The sequence below is a fragment of the Conger conger genome, chromosome 1, assembly GCF_963514075.1.
Source record: "Conger conger chromosome 1, fConCon1.1, whole genome shotgun sequence".
NCBI classification, from domain to species: domain Eukaryota; kingdom Metazoa; phylum Chordata; class Actinopteri; order Anguilliformes; family Congridae; genus Conger; species Conger conger.
Window position 1 is genome coordinate 72039226 of NC_083760.1, and position 20446 is coordinate 72059671.

The window sequence follows — 20446 nt, forward strand, 5'->3', positions numbered from 1 at the left end:
CCAAGAAGAGGCAGCATGCACACTCAAATTCATCCAGAGGTTAGATACTTTCAGTATAACCTGTTTTTTTCTTACCTTTTCAATGACATGCTATTACACATCTATACATTTGCTGCCTTTTATTGTGTTGTTAATCTGAGTTGAGTTACACAACTTGATTTTTACACAGTGTCTGAAGAAACTATCATTTTTCAGGCGCTTTGTTGGAATAAACCCTGAAAGAGGCACCAAGGCTGGACGGGGCAAAGTCTTATCAAAGAAAACTGGCAAAGTCACCAACAAAAAGACAACAACAGTCAATCCACATGTATCCACTCTGCTGAGGAGACTCATGGACTTTGAGTGGGACTTAATTTAAAATGGTGAGATTACTCAATCCCATTACTCATATATATTTATCAAAACACCAGCTTGTCTCATTCCTCTAATTCTTTCTCCCTCTCAATCTCACCCTTCTTCTCCCTTCTTCTCTCTCCCTTACAGAGAAGAAAGTCTGAATCCCTCTTCCATTCTGTCACTCTGATATACTCTCAATCATTCTTTTACTTATGATATCTCTAATTCTCAAACCTTGTATTCTTTCTGTCATTCTCTCTGTTATTTGTGTTCTGTTTCTGAAACTACACATACAACTGTTTGAATGTTCCAGGCTGGGATGTTTTGGCTGGCTGAGGGGTTAGTTCAGGGCTTGGGATATTTTTTCTTTGGATTTTTATGTTCATATGCTCTTATCATAATGTGGACTATCCACATTATGATAAGAGGAAATGAGGGGCACACACGCTGATTTTGTATGTGAGAAGTTGCAATGAAAGTTATTTTGGAACTCTCTCTCTCTCTCTCTCTCTCTCTCTCTCTCTCACACACACACACACACAGAGGGCTACCAAGGTTGGATTGAGAGAACTGGTGTCTTTGAGTGGGCCATAAGTCATTCACTAACCACTCCCCTGCCATCACCCAATATTTGGACTTCCGCACTTAGCCATGTGCCTTGTTAGAGCCTGAACATACAGTTCATATTTGGACATGATGTAACATGTCTGGTGGTGTTCATTATATTTTTATTTTTATTTTAACTGTTTTTGATAGACAGCATTATATTGACAAAACATTAGAGTCCGGGGAAGCAGGCAGGGGTCAAAACCAGAAAACCAAGTTCAACAGAAAACCAGATAACCAGAAAACCAAGGGCAAGGGCAAGGACTCAGGAACAAGGGCAGGGGCAAGGAAAACAAGGAGGCTAGAACTGGGGGACGGAAACAAGGGCTCGGGAACAGAACAGGACAAGACAAACTAGCAGCGTGCAACTGAAAAGGACAGGTATAAATACACAGGGGAATGAGACAAACTAGGCGGGGCATGGGAGTGAGGGCGGTCTAACAAATAAACATCAGGTGAGACACATGAAAGGGTAATAGGACAATAACAAGGGGGAAACGAAAACGCGGACTGGATTCACAATGACACACATGTAATACAAACGGCTCCGGACTAGAGAGTAGACAATTGCAGAGAATCAGGAGATGCAGAGATAGAGAGAGACAGGTGCGAATACTTCGCTGAAACTAAGCAAGTCATCAGTGATAGAATAGGGAGGTGGAGTTACAGAACAGAATTGAAACTGGAGATGTGTTAGTAAGTTAGTTAAGTGATTTAAATTACAAATACCCAAAACTAGTGAATGTTAGTTGTTAGTTTGACAAACATATTAGTGTGTTAGTATAATTAGTACTGTACAAATTCTGTTAGTTGGGATTAGTAAATTAGTGCTATGTACAAACATGAAATGGAGAGAAAGCAGGAAGTAAGGAATGTAAGATTGGAAGGAAGACTGAACCCCGGAACTACCGTAAACACCCGAATAGTGGGGCACGCAGACAAGGGAGTGACTGGGCTAGAAAACATTCAGACTCAGACATCACAGGGGAAGACGAGTGCAAAGACTAACGAATATAAACAGAACACCAGACATGAATATGAAAAATAATAAATTATAAGAATGATGATAAAAAACAATGATAAACTAACACACGGAACACAGGAACATAAAAGTTTTGTTGTAATTCTATGTAATTCTGTAGCTCAACTGTCTTTAACTGTGGGTACTCCACAAAGCAAGGTTAGTAAGTTTGCCAGATGACTTTAAAAATGCTATAACTTCTGAAATTTGGTTTGTTAGCATGAACTTAAATTGTGAATCATAATTTAATCATATTCAAATAGCTAATTCAAATTTTGCTTTACAGATTCAAAACACTATCACAATAATGTAATCTTTTCACACTTACTGTATCTGGCTAACTTTCCTGCTTTGTGGAACAGTCCCCTGATTAAAAGCTGCTTAACAGCAATTGATGTGGTTTCTTCAACTGAACTGTTCTGTTTTGGTCACCTGGTTTAGTTTTCTAAACACTGTTTCATATTTTTCAATATATTGTTAGTCAAAAAAGGTGATATACAGTAGCTGATCCTGTCAATATTTCTGAGCCTAAGTGCCTCGTACTTTTATTGCACTATTTTCAGCAAAAAGCTAAAGGCATTTTGAGAGAAAAGGCTCTGTCTCATGTTTTTGTTACCACTTGTTTAACATGCAATTGTTCTGCATGTGAAGTTCCATCCATCCATCCATTATCTCAACCCGCTTATCCTGAACAGGGTCGCAGGGGGACTGGAGCCTATCCCAGCATACATTGGGCGAAAGGCAGGAATACACCCTGGACAGGTCGCCAGTCCATCGCAGGGCACACACACCATTCACTCACACACTCATACCTATGGGCAATTTACACTCTCCAATCAGCCTAACCTGCATGTATTTGGACTGTGGGAGGAAACCGGAGTACCCGGAGGAAACCCACGCAGACACGGGGAGAACATGCAAACTCCACACAGAGAGGCCCCGACCGACGGGGATTCGAACCCAGGACCTCCTTGCTGTGAGGCGGCAGTGCTACCCACTGTCCCAATCCGTGCCGCCGCATGTGAAGTTTTCAACTTTATATTAAAATAAAAAATAAAATAAAATTAAAATATGGGTTTTTTTCTCTCACATTTAATCACATTTTTGAAAAATCAGTGATTTAGCTCTGTTCTTCATTCACAAAGAACATTTTGTTATGGTTTGCATTCTGTGCTTGTATCCAGCTTTGGACAGAGATTTTGTGAAGACTGACAACCAGTAAGGTCTATTATAGCCTTTTCCTTATTAAAAGTACCTTTAATAGTATGTAGTGTGACTATTCCTATGTGCATAACCTGCTACCGTAAATCCAAATTGTGTCCAGGGTCTTTTATTTACTTAGGCTGCACACAGCACAGGCCTTTATTTGGGGCAGGCTTATATTCGAGGCAGGCCTTTATTTCTTATTAGGCTTCTGGTGTAGAATTTTATTCCTAGAAAAAAAGTAAAAGGCTACACTTAAAGTGGGCCAACACTGTTCAACACTTCCTGTAACCGTTCAGAAATCAATTAGTGTAGGCTAATAAGGAAACACCGTTTGGTAAGTCATAGTGTCAGTCTTAACAGACTTAGTTTATTGCAAATATTCTCAAACACAATAAATCACATGCAAGTCCAGAATCCATAAAATAACAATTTGCCAGACACGCCTTCATGAACAATAACAAATTAGCGTAGATAACAGCAAGTTAAGGATCTTTTTTTCCTAAAGTGCGTTTTATTGTGAGACATGCGTTTCGTTTGGAGCAGCATACCGGTAGGCTATCAAAAGATTTTCGCTTTGGTTTGGGATTTAATTTACTTTTGGACTGTTTGATTCTATTGCTAAATGTTGGGACTGATGGGCACTGATTATATTTGGTCGTTCACTGTTAAGTTTTATGTAGTTGAAACAGTGTCGGGATTTCCACCCGTTTATTGCAAGCCAAGGCTGCCGCTTTCATTCATTCATTGAACATGCGCTGTGCTGTACATACATGGAAACCTCATTGTGTAGCCAAGTAGCCTAAATTGAGTTAATTTTAAATTTTGCCTGATTTACTTTTTATTAAATTCGTAAGCTGGAATGCCTCGCTGCAACAATTGTGTTTAAATGTATACTGCTTCAGCCTTTGGCAAGCTACTTAGAAGGGGGCGGCACGTGACTGGTAGCTTGAGAGCAACGTATTGGAGACCCATGGTGTTGGACAACAAATTTTCATTGGCAACAGTATTAAACCAACCAACAATATAAAATATTAAGAAGAGCTCTTTTATTTTAGTTAAATCGAAACAATGTCTTCTAGTGCTCATGGACTGATAGCCCTACTGGTAGGCAATATTACCCCGGCTTGTATTTGGGGGCCGGCCTTTATTTGTCCGAATCGGCCACGCCCCCGGCTATTATCCGAGGCCCGGCTTCAAATAGAATCCCGGACACAATTTGAGGATTTACTGTAAGTCGGTATTAATTCAGGTTAAAAATTCAAAAAAGGTTTATTAAAATGATTGTAAAAAACTAAATAGTCAGTTAATTGTAAAATACTGTGAAAGTATTTAAAAAAACGGTTCATACTGTATTTTTCATTAATAGTACAAAACGGTAAATTTCAGTGACAGTATAAAAATGTTAATTTTACAGTAACATAATGGCAACCCTGCTGCCAGTTGTTTACTGTTTTTTTACAGGAAACGTTTTAACAGTGTAGAAAACCAAATCATAATTATATTTCTGTCACTTTTCAGACAAGCAAATATTACTATCACTTTTAATATTATAATAATGATATAAACAATATTATCTATCATTCTAATACATTATGTAACTTTACACGAGCTTTCCATTTTGACAGCTAACGGTAGTGTACGTTATAACGCTAATTATAATGTAATTTGTTCCAATTGGCAAGTAAGCAAACGTTAGTAGCCTAACATTGGCTAACATAAACCTGAGAGGAATATCAGGTTCTGTGATATTTGTATGCTAACGTTACCGTATTTTCTGGGGGTGTCATGTGATCGCCAGGATGGGTGGCCGTCCATAAACCAGTCTCTGCGGGTGGAGTTTGAGTACCCGTTACCTTCTGGCAAACACAGGCTGGAGACATCACTGTACATGTTTGTAGTGAGAAGTTTTGCCCCATATTCAGGAAACAGCTGCACTGACGGTGATTAAAAAAACGCCTACACACATTACTTAAGCATTTAATTCAAATATGGTCAACTGAAAATAGCATAACAGTGCTCCTTTAATAATTTTAATTTATTCACTTATCAGGGCTCACTGTGGCCTCAGGCACCTCTGGGGTAAGATTCTACTTCTCACGTCACCTTGCTACTAATTACGTTTATTCTGAATAACAGTTATAGGCTTGACTAATAATGGGCATAGAAAGCAAATAACTTGCAACAACAGTGGCTCCCCTCCATTATAGTTAATCTAATTTTGTATTGACTGTTTGTCCAAGAAGTAAAATCCTCCTTCACCCCACGTTATTAAATGCCCCAAATTACAATTCTGCCTCTTTATCTGTTCAGTGATTTCACATTCTTTTTAAACATTCTTAATGTCTCATTTTAAGATTTTACAGAAAATGCAGTGTACTATTAATATATTAAGGTCCTGCATTATCCATGAAACAGTCCATCACTGTTTTAAACAACTATATGATCCAGTTTTAATGTTGATTTCTTAAAATAATAATTGGGGGAAAAGCCTAAAGCCATTTAGTTATGTTTCTAAGAGAGGGGATAAGGTGGCTGTTGGAAAATAAATTATGTGCTTCTATTAATTGAATCCACATATGACAGGCAACTAAGTATGGTGGTATGACAGGCAACTAAATATCACAATTGGAATACTATGGAGTAGGGGATTTCAAACGTACATTTTATTTGTATTGAGCTTTTTACAGAAGGCTGTAACAGAGACCGAGTAAAAACCTGGTCCTGGGGACCCAACCATTATGATAACAATCTGCTAATTGTTCATATTTAGCAAGACATTTAATGGTTATTGAAGCATTTGGTCAATTATGGCCACAGAAATTATTTACGGCTCAGCTGGCATAAAACTATGCACAATGATTTTGATTTTAAGTGAAGACTACTAAAATGCAGTTTTGTTTCAAGCAGTAAAACATAGCTTCACATAGTGTCACATAACACAATAATTCACAAAACATTCCGACATCAGAAAATGAGAAATGTAATGAAGTATTTATTGAAAAGCATCAATACACAGTGCTTAGAAATGTGAACCAAATAAAATTTCAAAGCTGCCTAATATGACAGGCACATGTATATTTGCCTGTAGAATCATTTGATGTGTAATCAGCATTTTCTTCTAGACTTCAGTTAAAGTAGCATTGCACTTTTTCTTCACATACCTGGTAAGTTTCCTGGTTCCTGAACTATGGCTGAAATGGGTTGTCAATGGTAAAGACAAATGGTTGAATCCCTACTTTTGTCTCAGTGTGACCATGTTCACAAGTGTCCACACTACTGTAGGCATTGTCCTCTCATTTTATTGTGTTTCTGGCAGTATGTATATATTGTTAGTGTTATATTAGTGTATATTAGTGTGTGTGACTGCTTTTGTTACATTAGTTTGTGTGTGATGGATTAGCCTGGGTGTGTCCAGCCGTGATTAGCCTGTTGTGAGTCAAGCTATTAGCATTTTAATACCATTCACCCTTGATTTCTTTCTGCATATGTCTCAGTAACATTCTCCCTTTTCTCTCTACTTTTCCATCCTTCCTTTTGCATCATTTCACTCTTTACATCTACCTCTCCCTCCCACTATCACCCACCTTCCAATATCCCTGTCAATTTAACTTTCTCCTCAATTTCCAACTCTTGTCCTCCCCTCATTCCCACCCAAATCTCTCCATTAATCCAACTCTTTAAATCTCTTATCCTCTAATTCCTCTCTCTCCTATTCATTTTCTTGTTCTGGTCACTGCACCTTGCCAAACAACCCTCCCCCTCCACATAACAAACACACACACACACACACACACACACATTCTCTCTCATTTTTCTGTTTTTTTTTTCATTCAGTTTTGAAGTAAGTGAGAGTCTGAGGTGTGATGTCCATCCACAACTCCTGGATTGATACTGGCAGACAAGAATTGCGTTTGGACAATCAGCTCCAGACTCCCATCCACAGGATGGTAGGAAAGATGACCATGGTCCTTGGATCCATCCACTTTATAACTCCATACTGTACTCTGATACCATATAACTCTAGGCCATGCTGACCCAATGACAGCATTCAGATGAAACCACACAAAGTAAATAATTCAGATATATTATGAACTGAAATAAAATTGTATAGACACATTGTATCATACATTAACACATTGAATTTAAAAAATGGCATTGCTTAACAGAAAAAAATCTATATTGCTATAGTTGCTTACATTTTAAATGGTCCATTGTTGCTCTTATTTCACAATTTCACATTAACATCATTTAAAAGGCACATAAGTTAACAATAGCATTAAATAGCATTAATTTAACTTTTACTCATATCCATTTTACATTTCAATTTACCACATGTTGAAAATAACTGGAGAAAAAAGTAATAGGCAGTTAAAACTAAAAGATGAATTAGTTACTGGCAGATACTCTGTAGTATTCAGATGTTATTGAACTTTACAAAAATCTGAACCATGCATTAATGCGTTCAGGGTAAGATAGCAGAAATATAAGAAACCAGTTGAAAAGAAAATCCATTTGGCTTCACTGATGGCTAATCCCTGCTGATTCTGGCATGCTATGGTACAACAAGAGTATTCAGACCAATGTGGTGTACGCTACTGAAAAGCAATCTGAAAAATGGTGTATCCAGGTCCAGGCATAGAAAATCCAACTGCAAATGACACTCTCTTCACCTCAGACTTTGTTACTGCAACTGTAACTTTTGTAGAAAAGCACATCACAATATCTCAATTTCTCTGAAGCATTTGATGAAAAACGGTATGTTAAATGAAATTAAATGTTTTTGCCGCGATAAACTTGCACTAGTGTAGATTAATAAAACTTCACGTAATTCCAGTAAACCAATCTTTATGAATAAATTTTTTTTAAGTTTTGTTTTCAAAAGCTCAACATTCAAAGATTTCAACCAAAATGTTTTTTAAAAATCATTGTCCGTATGCCTGTGACTGCCCTGAATTTGTTTTATTTTACCTTTAATGTTTATCTTCTTTATTATTTATCCCAGATCTTCTGAATCTTGCCTTGTCCTTGTCTTTCTCCATGTTCGCACATTCTCCTCTGTCCCCGTCCTCAACCATCTCTGTCAGTTTCTCACTCTGTCTTTCAATTTCTCTCTATCCCTCTATCACCTCATTTCATGCAGGACTGGGGTTACCTAAGAGACTGGGCTTCAATGGAGAAAATCTCTTTAGCTACAATAAACTGAGAGTAGCAGAGGGGACAGAGGGAGGGAACAGAGAAGGGGTGCAGAGAGAGCGAGTGAGAGAGCGAGAAAGTGAGAAAAAGAAAGATAGCAGTACAGATGCCGGGTGGAGGGACACAAAATTAGAAATTGAATAAATGGCTTTGCTTGTGTGACTTTGCATTGATAGCCAGACTGTTGTGGCGTCAGTCTGGGCAGCTTGGTTAAACGGATCAGTCGAGCTTGAAACACTTCATTTGGAATCTGTGTTGGATGTTTACAAGACATCTCCCAAGTTATTTCACTGCATACTTTTACCACAAATCATGCTTTTTCTCAATTTACAAAATGATGAGAGAGCATCATTTTTGCAGTGAAATGCAACAAGAAAAATATTTTTCAGGATGCTCAGAATTAAAAAGGAATTAAAAAGGATTGTTTGAGAACCCTTTCACTCTTTGAATCTCAGGGACCTGATGTCTCAACCAATCTCAACCAAGGTCATGAAGCTGAGACTGCAGCCAAAGGATATAAAACATTAGTATACTTATAAAATAAACATTTTTATATCTAATTATAATAGATACATGCAATTATAAGTATTTCTTTTTTTACATATATGCAGTACTGTTTAGAAAACATCATAGATTTTTTTTAAATATGCTTCGTTTTTTTTTGTTTTCTGCATTAGCGTGCCAGTACAAAATAACAAATTTGACATTTCCAAACATTCATGTTCCAAAATTTTTTATGTTACAGCGATATTTTTGCATTTCATTAAATAAAGTTACATATTAAGTAATATATCGCTTTTCAAATAAAAACTTGATTGAGGCTGTCTGGGACTGCCTGGACAGCCAGAAGCAAGCGAGACAGACAGACAAAGTCTTCAGAAGAACTGTAGAACTGTGAAAATATGTTTGGTACAACCTACTTTCTTATAAAACTCCAGGACAGTGTAACAAAGAGAATTGATGCCTTTTTTTCAAGATGAAGAGTGGTCAAAACAAATATTGATTTGATTTAGTTTTTAAATGTTCACTGTTCTTTATAGTAACATTTTCTATATTTAAAACTATTCATTTCATTCTTTTTGAAATAATCTTTGCTTTACAGAATTTGTTTGACATTTGCCTAAAACTTTTGCACAGTGCTGTACATTTGTTATGTACTTGTAAGAAAAGATCAATGCCAGTGGCTTCCTTCAACAACTTCCCAGAGCCCTTCTGTCCCCCATAAGGTCAAAATCCCATTCAAACATATTTTTTCTTTATGTTACATTCTTGTAAATAATTATCAATGGCGATGGCTTTCTTCTTTTTTTTGGTCAAGATCACGTAATATTTTATTTTGAAAAAACAGTAAAATCAATGTTAAATACATTAAAAATTGATCAATGCCAATGGCTTGATCAAGTTTATTACAAGCCTTGCCCCAGAATGGATCATGGGAAATCCCTGCAGATTGTCCATAGTTCCGTTCAATGAAGTTATTTCAAGAGCTCTGTCCATCTGTTACCTTGGCAGCAGTGACCACTGCGTTGCCATGGCAAGGTTGACACAAAAGGGCGTGGCGTGGGAAAGAGTCCACAGGTCAGGAGTGAGGGCAGTGGGGTCGGAGGTCACAGCCAGCTGGACAACAGACAAGAGAAGATGTGGGTGAGAAAAGGGGGTGGAAGGGTAACAGAGGAGCTGACCGAGCGGACTCAACAGGACATTAACATTGAACTGAGAGAAGATAAATGCGGAACCTGACTGAGGCCCACTGACCAGTGTTGGAGGGAACCTGCATTTCAGCGAAGGCCTACTGTGGTCTAATCATGCATGGTGTTTGACACGCAATTGACTCTTCTCAATGCCCACACAAATGCAGCTATTGAGATCTGAGGTGGGCTATGTGTCCTTTATATTCATTCAAGAGGGAAAGTATTTAACTGGAATGTTTTTTGTTTTTTTGCATTTGAGAAAATAAATCTTCACACAGATTATTCACACATATTGCAAACCATTTCACCTGTGCATCGAAGCGCAATGAGGGCACATATCATTTTCATCATAAGATTATCTCACCAGTTATTGTAGCTTTATTTTCACTGTTACAGTAAATAATGTAGCATTATTGTGGTATGTCTCCAAGGGCTGTAATAGCAACCTGATATTCACTAACCTGTGAAAGTTTCAGACCAGTACTCTTTGCTGTCACTCCTGTTTTTCAAGCGATCAAGTACTGAAACAAAATATATTGACCATTATTAAAACATTTTTATGAATCATGTATTGTCCATCATTTGTTAAAAAAATATGACACAAGAATTTAGGGATCATTTCACTCTGGCTTGTATCATGTTAATATTATTTCTGGTTCTGGCCTACAATAAGCCACTGAACCTTAACCTGAATAAAAAATGAATAAACATTTACATTTGTACAGAATTATACACGCACCTCAAACCCAATAGGAATCATAGGAACCATGACAACAAACGGCGTCAGATTTAATAAAAACTCAGCACAGTTGAGATTATGTGATGGATCCAAAACAAGTTCTTGTGACTTTACATATTGACAGGTTGAATTCAATGATACAAAAATGTTGTATGTATGAATACATGTATGCTTTAGAGAACATTTTATATGCAATAAAGTGGCTTCAGAAAGTATTCAGACCCATTCACTTTTCGCACACTTTATGTTTTTTGTTGTCATTTTTTCTTGTCAATCTACACTCAACATCCCATAATGACATGGTGAAAATGTTGCAAAAATATAAGTTTTTACAAATGTATTAAGAATCTAAAACTGAAATCTAAATCTACAACACAATACAGTGTACAAAAGGGATCTGAATACTTTCTGAAGCCACTGTATCTGAAATCATAATATAAGGTATTTCTCTTACACTATTTATCCTTTTTTAATTGTAATAATAGCACATTTTATTTATGTAGCGCCTTTCCTAAGCCCAAGGTCGCTTAACAAGGTAAAACAAAAAACAGCAAGAAAAGTACACCCAAGGAAGCAGATACAAAGAAAGGGGGGATTCAGAGGGGATTGCAGAACGAAATGTAGACAAACTTACAAACAATGCGAAGGTGGAGCTAAGGATCACTGGTATTGTAAAGGTGAGATTGGATTTGAAAATGGCAATAGTCTCTGTTGGTGATGTACATTGGGAGGGCGTTCGATACGGGGTGCAGCCGCAGAGAAAGTTCTGTTTGAGTCAGGTCTTTGGGATGGTGAGTTGATGCCAGTGTATGAGGAGTGGATGGTGCAGGGGGGAGTGTACACAGTTAGCAGGTCAGTTATGTAGGGAGGGGCCAGGTTGTGTAGAGCTTGATGCAACAGAATTTAGAAGTTTATTTGTGCCTTGATGGGGAGCCAGTGTAGGGTTTTTAATGTGGGTATGATGTGATTCCGGGATCAAGTATGGGTTAGCATTCTGGCAGCAGAGTTTGGGACAGATATCCTGGGTCCAGGCCCTCGATAGCAGGTTAAGGTTGACAGTGACAAGGAATAATCTCTCTTGAGGAAATTGAAAGTAGCTTTGGGTGGGTTTCTGCTATTTATCAACATGCTCTCTTTCTTCTTAATGATGTTCCAAACAGTTTGTTTCGGTAAAATTATTGTTTGGTGTATGTCTCTGATTAGTTCCAAAGGCTTTTGATTGCCTACAATATGGATTTCAATACCATTCAATTAAAGGTGACAGTCCGCACTTTGACCTCATATTCATTGTTTCATTTCAAATCCAATGTTCTGGCATACAGAGGCTAAAGAATAGAAATTGTACCACTGTCCAATTACTTGTGGTTCAATGGTTTCTAAGCCTTTGTGTATTTCTTGCTACTATGACAAAAGTTACAGACGTAATGTGATCACACAAACAGGGTGCAGAGTTCATGGGTAGCTTTTTCAAATAGCCCCCCCCCCCCCATCCCCAAAGCATACAAAATTATGATCCCACTCACACATGTATGTGCATGTATATACACACAGTATGCAAAAACAAATGGACACACGCATGCACACATTTCTTTTACTTGGGTATAAATTATATGTTGTATATTTGTATATTATCCATGTATTTTTCATGTATTTTTTTCTATGAGCGCATTTCAGGAAATAGAGATACACAAATTAATAGATCCAGTATTTTATTCATAAAATCCCATATTTCCTGGAAAGAGTGATTTGCACTGGGATCCCGGAAATAAGGATGGAAATAATTCAGTAACGTATTGTCTATGATGAAAGTTACAGAAGAAGGAAAAATGCAGCAGAATAAAGCTGAATGGATCAATACAATAGGGGAAAACCTTTGTAGAATTTTTCACTTCTTACTCAATTACTTGACGCATTCAAAAGTGGTGAAATTTAAACACAGAGCATAAAACATGTTAGGTTTGAGGTGATCACAAATGGTTTGTGTACAAAGAAATGTAAATGTTGTTCAATGTTACAATTGGGAAGTATGTGCGTGGCATTTGTAACAGAGGAGCGGCAAAATTGTAACAACAAAAAAATAACTGGATAAATCGTTATTTGCATTATTGGATGAGTCATGGTTTCTCGTTTTTGTCTCTTGTCCATATTCTGTGAACAAAAGACAAAAGATGCACCTGTTACAAATAAATCCATGGTTAAAACTCTTTATCTGATTTGTGTATAAATAGAAACAAAACATAATCATTATTTAAATGTCAATTTGCTGTTCATTTATTTTAAAACCAACCACAAGCTAGCAAATTTGATTAACTATAATGTGTTTCAGTAGCCTAGTGTATGCTAACACATACATTGGGATATACTTGCTGTTTTATTGCTTTTTAATTTATGCAAGTAAGCAATGCAAGTCAAACATATGCAGACTTGGAACCAGGGTATAAATTATCAAAATGATATGTGTTTTGGTTTAATTAGCACAAACATCAAATATCAAATAAAAAAACACTACTGGTTCATTAATTTACTGAAAAATAATTTGCTCACAGTTTAATGAGTTGCACAGATCTCAGAATTGCACTGTAGTTAGAGGACAGCACAATGCATATATGAATGCATTTTTGCATCTGTGCTTATATTGTTGAATGAGAAAATGTATTTGTTACAATTGTGAAATGTTACACTTGTGCCGGTTCTCCCCTATGTATTCCACATCATGTAGTGTTGCAAGAGGATTTCAATCAGTGGCCACAAAAATTGTCCAATGTAAAATGTATGTTCACAATAGTTTTTGTACACATTCAAAATCAATCGAAACACACATGCACACAGACAGTGAACATTATAGGAAAACATATCTTTTGTTGCTCTCAATTTTTAGTTTACTTGATCAGGTGATAGTTTATTGTTTCATGTTTTTATAAAACATTTATAAATAGTTTTTATTCCAATAAGAAACAATGTTTTTGGTAATCACAAAGATTATTATCCAAGACTCCAGAAGTAACAGTTGGATTCAGAGGGCGCTCCAAATTAGTGTCTCTGACCTGAAAAGATGAAAGGGATGCAATTCAAACATTACTTTCTAACCTAACCTTTGTTTCTACTTTATTAATTATAGTTAATTATATATTATATAATTATATATTAATTATATTAATGATAGAATTTACTTTTTAATAGCTTCTTACTAATTTTAAAAGAGCAGTTTTTTAAACTCACCATCACAAGTATAACAGATGAAATTGAGCTTCTCAGTCTCTGGCAAGCTGACCCACTGATGTTCCCCTCCAGATTCAATAGCTCCTGTGTGACCACACTCCTCCATCCCAACTGGCTCATGTCCATGAGCCCAGTTCTGATAACAACCAGTTTCAGATGTTATCCAGAACCAGAACTTGAAGACACAGGTGAATCGCAGGCCCAGCCAAACATGGGCAGTAGAAGCATTTTCAGCCTTCTTTGCCACCCATTTCTGAGTGGCTACAGAAGTCACAGACACCAAATTGATATGGCGCATTCTGCAATAATGCAGGGCTTCGTTCCAGGTCATATTCTCCTGAATCAGGATCAGATAGTCTGCAAGGGTTAAGTAATTCTTATTGAATTTAAGCAATACATTTGTGTTAAGATTACTTTATGATGAACAATCTCAATAGATCTGATGCTATACTAAATGGTTTCCAAATTATACTAAAACCAAGATATGGGATAGAAAGACTTTTAAAATAGCAAGTGGAAATAATCTTTCATTTATCCATGTTGTTGAAGAACAAATAGAATTTATGAATTTGATTAACAAAATGCTTCATAATTACCTTCAGTTGTGCGTTCCATCATTGCCTTTTCAGTTGTTATATGTTCTGCATATTTGTACTTGGTGGTCAATGTCTCTTTATCAGTGGGGCCTGTAGTGGTGATGTATTTTTCTAGCTGAGTAGTTTCATATCCAGTAGTCTGTTGCTCAGTACTGCTTTTCTGAGAGGTATATTTACTAGGTGCTTGATTTGTAGATTTGTGTGTCACACTGTGTGTCACACTCTCCACTGTGGGGAGAGGGGCTTGGGACTTCATTCCTTTGAATTATATAAAAATGTAAATACATTAGAAATAATAATATGGTAAAAAAGGTTTATGTCCTGCATCTTCCAACATTTACTTCATTAGTCTTTAGGCTGTTAGTTGTTCTTAATAAACCAATGGGTGTCAAAAAAGCTGCAATCATCGATACAAGATAAAGCATAATCAAAAGTATTTCATTAAGATGTAATTTTGAAATGCTATTGATAATTAGCACGGACTGTCATAATTACTATTTTGACTTCCTATTAAATATTTCTTTTCAAACAGATGATGAAATACAAGAGAATTTAGAAACTAATTTTCCCTTCAACAGCTTCCCCTCTTGATCCCACCTACCATATATACAGTGAGTTCCATAATCTTAGGGAAAAATAGATGTTTTTATTTGGCACTATACTCCACAATTTTAGATTTGTAATACAAACCATGCATATGTGGTTAATGCGCAGATTCTCAGCTTTTATTAAACAGTGTTTTCAGTATATTGAAAATACAGTGCTGTTTATACATAGTCCCTTCATTTCAGGGCCCACATTAAAGTCTGTACAGCATAGATTGTAGTTACATTAATGTAATGCAAAGTTTCTACACCTGTTTAATTTCATGACTGCAAACATGCAGATTCGAAAGTCTACAGCCAAATGCAAACCCAGGTAAACTTACTGCCTTGACAGAAGAAAGGCCGACTGCCCTTGCACTGAAAGTCATTCCATCTTCCAGAGTCTTCCAGCACAACTCCCACACAATGCTGCTTTCCTCGCAAATTATTTGGTTGTTTCGACCTCCAGAAGCGGAATGAGGAGTTGCTATGGTCAGACCATTTCCAGGAGTCACTGAACAGTCCAATCCATGCGCTCTGTAACTGTAACAAATGCAGTATTTCCTGGTTCTCTGACTGATTCCGCACACTGACCAGGTCTTCATGATTTGCCCTACAGAAGGCCTGAGCTTTTCTCCAGGTCTTCATTTGCTGAAGTAAGATGAAGCCCTTGTTGCCATTACTTCGTCCTGGCAACACACATACATTGAAGACATCATTCATTTATGAATACTGAACAGCAAAAATCACATTCATTGCATGCCATAGAAATTACTGCAGGATATTGACATCTAGACTAAAATATTTAATAGTATGTAGATCACTTTGCTTGTTAGTGTCTGGTAAATAAATCTGTTCAAAAAATAACAAAATTAATAATGCCTCGCTGTAAATATTCCATACCCTGGACTGCACAAAAAACAGAAGTATTTACCTTTAAGGCATATAAAGTGTCTTTTATTGTTGCAGTTGTCATCAAACCATTTACCACTGGGATACATTGCTGCACAGCTCTCTTTGTGATCATTTTTCGGTTCACCCTGCTTCCAGTTTCGAAATTCTAACTCCCCGTCTCTGTAGAAATCTCTGTCTGCCAAGGACCAGTGCCACTTAAACAAGTCTCCCCTTTCTAGTCCTATCCATGCCCTACCACTAAAACCGCTGTGCACAGCCTCTCGTATGCTTTCAATCCCAGCACTGTTGTACATTGATGCCAGGTCTGAATACTTTTCCCTGCAGTATTTCTGTGCTTCTGTCCAATTCTTCTGATCATTCACAAAGTGATACTGGGGTGACAGACCTGATATCAGGGAGCAACATCCTGTGAAATGAACAGAGAGATTATACACACTATGTTTGATAAAACAGGGTTTATTACACACAAAATACGCTCCGCTCTAGCTCAAGTTCCAAAATGTTTTTACAACCAACATAATCCAAGCGCATTGTAATTTTCTGACCAATGGATTTTCAGTGCTACACTATGAGAGTAATGGAATGTATTACACCCCATTTGAATGGATGCACCTTCCAAAATTTGCAGAAGTTCCCAAAAAAATAACCAATATGAAATATAGTGCTTGTTCTTGAAAATAGCCAATATGTAATATAATGTTAAAGGTAACTTAAAACAAGCTCTGGTTGGGCTAGTGGGCTGCCCTGAGCATTCTCTATGAAATTCCTAGTGAGTTTTCAACCACACATTTTCTTGTAAGAGCTGAATCACATGCATTGAAATGGTTCACTCTCTTCTTTGTTTGGTTAGAATGCTCAGAAAATAGACTTTAGCTACATGTAAAATGTGTGTGTATATATATATATATATATATATATATATATATATATATATATATATAATGACACTCACCTAAGATAATCAGGAAAGGAAACACACTGGCTCTGTTCTTCATAACTGCAGATTTCCATCTGACAATCTGTACCACATTAAGCAAAACACACAAAGACATACCACATTCTGTTATCTTCCTTGTATCTCTAAAGGTGTAGGCTAACTAAAATGACACCCTGTCCATAATTCACTGTCACACATTATTATTCATTACCTTTTACTCACTGTGAGGAACTGGTTCACCCAGTGTAGTTCCTCTCATATTTGTCTGTTTCAGTGAAGCAACTGTGAAACAAATATATTTGAACAATGACTTCTTGTTTTTGAGTCAGAATGTCACTTGGCCAGTTGTCTGGAACTTTTATTTTCAGGAATCCTCATTGCTAATTTGCACAACAGAGAGTGTTGAGGCTTGAACAACCTTTGTCAGGGTATGGAAGATGGGATGAACAGAATGTTGTTCACGGTCACATTTAATACATATGCTAGTCCCTGTAGTGATCACACAAAGTGATAGGGGTTTCATGACATGGTATCCTCTATAATTCCTTGACAAATGAAACTAACACCATGATTTTTTGATGCTTTGATTTAATGTCACTGTATACATCATCATAATCTAATTCCAGCTAAGCATTTGGACATGCTGTTGTTGTTGGTCCCTTTTAACAACACCCACCTCGTACAGACACAAAGAATGAAGATAAGCCAGATAAGTCAGTCAAAAGTATTTTACTCATTCTCCAAATTAAACCAACCATGTCATGCCTTATGTTCTAAAAAGGGTTTTTAAAGGGCTCTCCTGAAAAAAAGTTGTTCAACACCATGCATAAGATTGTTTGAATTTCCAATGTTTTGATATGGTTGTGTTTTGTGAATATTAGTGTTTCTGGTTTTCCATCATCTTTCAATTATATTTCTACCAGAGTGGTAGAAGTACCACAGAGGTAGAAATATAGATTCATTCTCTCTCCCATCCATTGTGAAATACAAACACAAAATCATTCACTCAATCATGTTTTCAATATCAAACTTCAGTTTATTGATTTGACGTGACCAAGAAAACAGTGTTTATTTTATATATAGAAAATATACAGTGGGAGCAATAATTATTTGATCCCTTGCTGATTTTGTAGGTTTGCCCACTTACAAAGAATGGAACTGTGTAGAATCTGTGTAGCTCTATTTTGGTCTCATCTGACCACATCACCTTCTTCCAAGCCTCCTCTGGATCATCCAGGTGTTCTTTGGCAAACTTCAGATGGGCCTGTACATGTGCCTTCTTCACCAGAGGAACCTTGCATGCAGAGCAGTATTTGAATCCTTCACGGTGTAGTGTGTTACTGATGGTTCTCTTTGTGACTGTGGTCCCAACTGCTGTCAGGTCATTAATAAGCTGCTCCTGTGTAGTACTGGGCTGATCCCTGACCTTTCTCATGATCATTGATATCCCACAAAGCGAGATCTTGCGTGGAGCCCCAGACCGAGGGAGATTGGCGGTGACTTTGTTTTTCTAATTTTCTAATAATTTTCTAATAATTGCTCCAACAGTTAACTTCTGACCAAGCCGCTTGCTTATTTTCTTGTAGCCCATCCCAGCCTTGTGCAGGTCTACAATTTTGTCCCTGATGTCCTTAGACAGCTCCTTTGTCTTGCTCATGGTGGAAACATTGGAATCTGATTGATTGCGTGGACAGGTGTCTTTTATACAGCTACATAACGATGTAATGAGTTGACCGGTGTTTTGGGTAATGAGTTGAGATTAGGAGTGCTTGTTAATGGAAAACTAACTGTGGGAGCCAGAATTATTGCTGATTGGTAAGGGATCAAATGCTTATTTCATGCAAAAATACGATAATTTATAAAATGTATATGTTATTGTGGATTATTTTGTGATATTCTGTCTCTCAATGTTAAAATGTACCTCGGATTAAAATTCTACACAGTTCCATCCTTCGTAAGTGGGCAAACCTACAAAATCAGCAAGGGATCAAATAATTACTGCTCCCACTGTATGCATGTGTGGCGAGGTGGTGATAGAAACAAAGAATACCATTCATCCGACTACGCCACCTAGGGAATTTCACCCCAGGAAGTATATAGGGGGGGCTTGGAGTAATGCCTTGATACACAGGCTACACAAGTTCGATAACTGAAGAAAGACAGACGTGATTCCAAAAAATGCAAATTTATTGAATTATTAATAACTAAAAGGGTCCGTGGAAAGAATGGGAAATAAACCAAACCTAGGTGAAAGGCAGTAACAAAGGTTTATTACAAATTTAATCAATATATAAAATACAATATTTTCCTAAACTTCCCCTTCCTAGGCCCTAAGGGGAAAGTAGACTGAGGCCAGCAATGGGGAGGCAGACTAGAGTGTGTCCAGGGGTGCAACCACTTACCTACCACACGTGTATTCACTCCAAAATGGCTACCACGGCAAACAGGTGAAAAACAAGTGTCCCAGTGCTTTTTTAACACTACCAACCAGTGAGGGGAACCACACCAAGGTGTCTAGCCTCGCAACCAAGCCAGCACTCAGTTCCACTTCAAAGAAATGAAAGAAATATTAATCAGAAAAGGGTCACCAGTACACCAGTAAGCTCACAAAAATCAGACAACTGGCTAGATAACACATACACATTGAATATAAAAAATCTCAGCAAAACAGCAGCTGATAGAGACCTACAATCAAAAAGGCACATTCGTACAGAAAATTACTTCAGGTACTGCTCAAACCCTACTTACCCCTGAACATTGGGTTATACCTTGGGTAAAATGCATGTTGGCCAAACAGCCTCAGGGTAACAATCCCCAGCACCGAAGGGCAGGCCGGGACTTAAATCACCAATCGGTTAGCAGCAGACCAGGTAAACAGGACACTATCAAATAATCAAACTATCAAAGTAATTGAGTATGTAAAAAGAATCTTAAAAAACCCAAACGCATGCCTGGATCACCTACCCCAATCACAGAGAGGAGCCAATATTAGCAACCAGCCAAACAGCCAGAGAAAAGCAGAAGCAGCCATGCTGCCACAGCTGCCTTAAATGCCCTAATGAGCTACTTAGAGGGCGGGACCAGGAAGGCTGTGTGGGAATGTCAAGACAACTACTGGACATCTGGAAACCAGTGTTCCTACCACACATGTATTACTTCATTGTTGCATTAGACTATATAGTGGTATGTTAAAAAGGCCTCCGAATCTTTTTTTCATTCTATATGTAAAAAAAAAACACGTTTCATATCAGTAAATGAGATCTTGTTATGATATATATGTTCTAAAAAAGAAAATTGATGCTGGAGGTTGATTCTGCTTCACACTAGATCAGGGATTGGCGGGTTCTTTCAGCCACATACCAAAGCCTTTGTTAGCAGAAGCAAGGTGGGCCAGACCAATAAT

The 20446-nt window shown here is 37.3% G+C and overlaps 1 protein-coding gene and 1 long non-coding RNA gene across 3 annotated transcripts; one reads left to right on the forward strand and one right to left on the reverse strand.

Moving 5' to 3' along the window:
• Nucleotides 1-2921, forward strand: LOC133121693 (uncharacterized). The gene is made up of 3 exons (XR_009708038.1): nucleotides 1-39; nucleotides 196-362; nucleotides 2659-2921. It is a non-coding gene; the product is annotated as an uncharacterized LOC133121693 (long non-coding RNA).
• A 10385-nt stretch (nucleotides 2922-13306) lies between these two features.
• LOC133140548 (macrophage mannose receptor 1-like) lies at nucleotides 13307-20048 on the reverse strand. 2 transcript variants are annotated; one of them, XM_061260564.1, is made up of 7 exons: nucleotides 20008-20048; nucleotides 17059-17125; nucleotides 16126-16512; nucleotides 15536-15880; nucleotides 14608-14865; nucleotides 14012-14368; nucleotides 13307-13836 (listed from the first exon to the last, which is right to left on the reverse strand). In XM_061260564.1, exons 2-7 carry the CDS (start codon nucleotides 17099-17101, stop codon nucleotides 13823-13825), a joined length of 1404 nt encoding a protein of 467 aa, XP_061116548.1. In that variant the 5' UTR covers nucleotides 17102-17125; nucleotides 20008-20048; the 3' UTR covers nucleotides 13307-13822. The 2 variants fall into 2 exon arrangements, with proteins under 2 accessions (XP_061116548.1, XP_061116557.1); XM_061260573.1 differs by lacking the exon at nucleotides 13307-13836 and having other exon boundaries at nucleotides 14118-14348.
• Nucleotides 20049-20446: the final 398 nt, after the last annotated feature.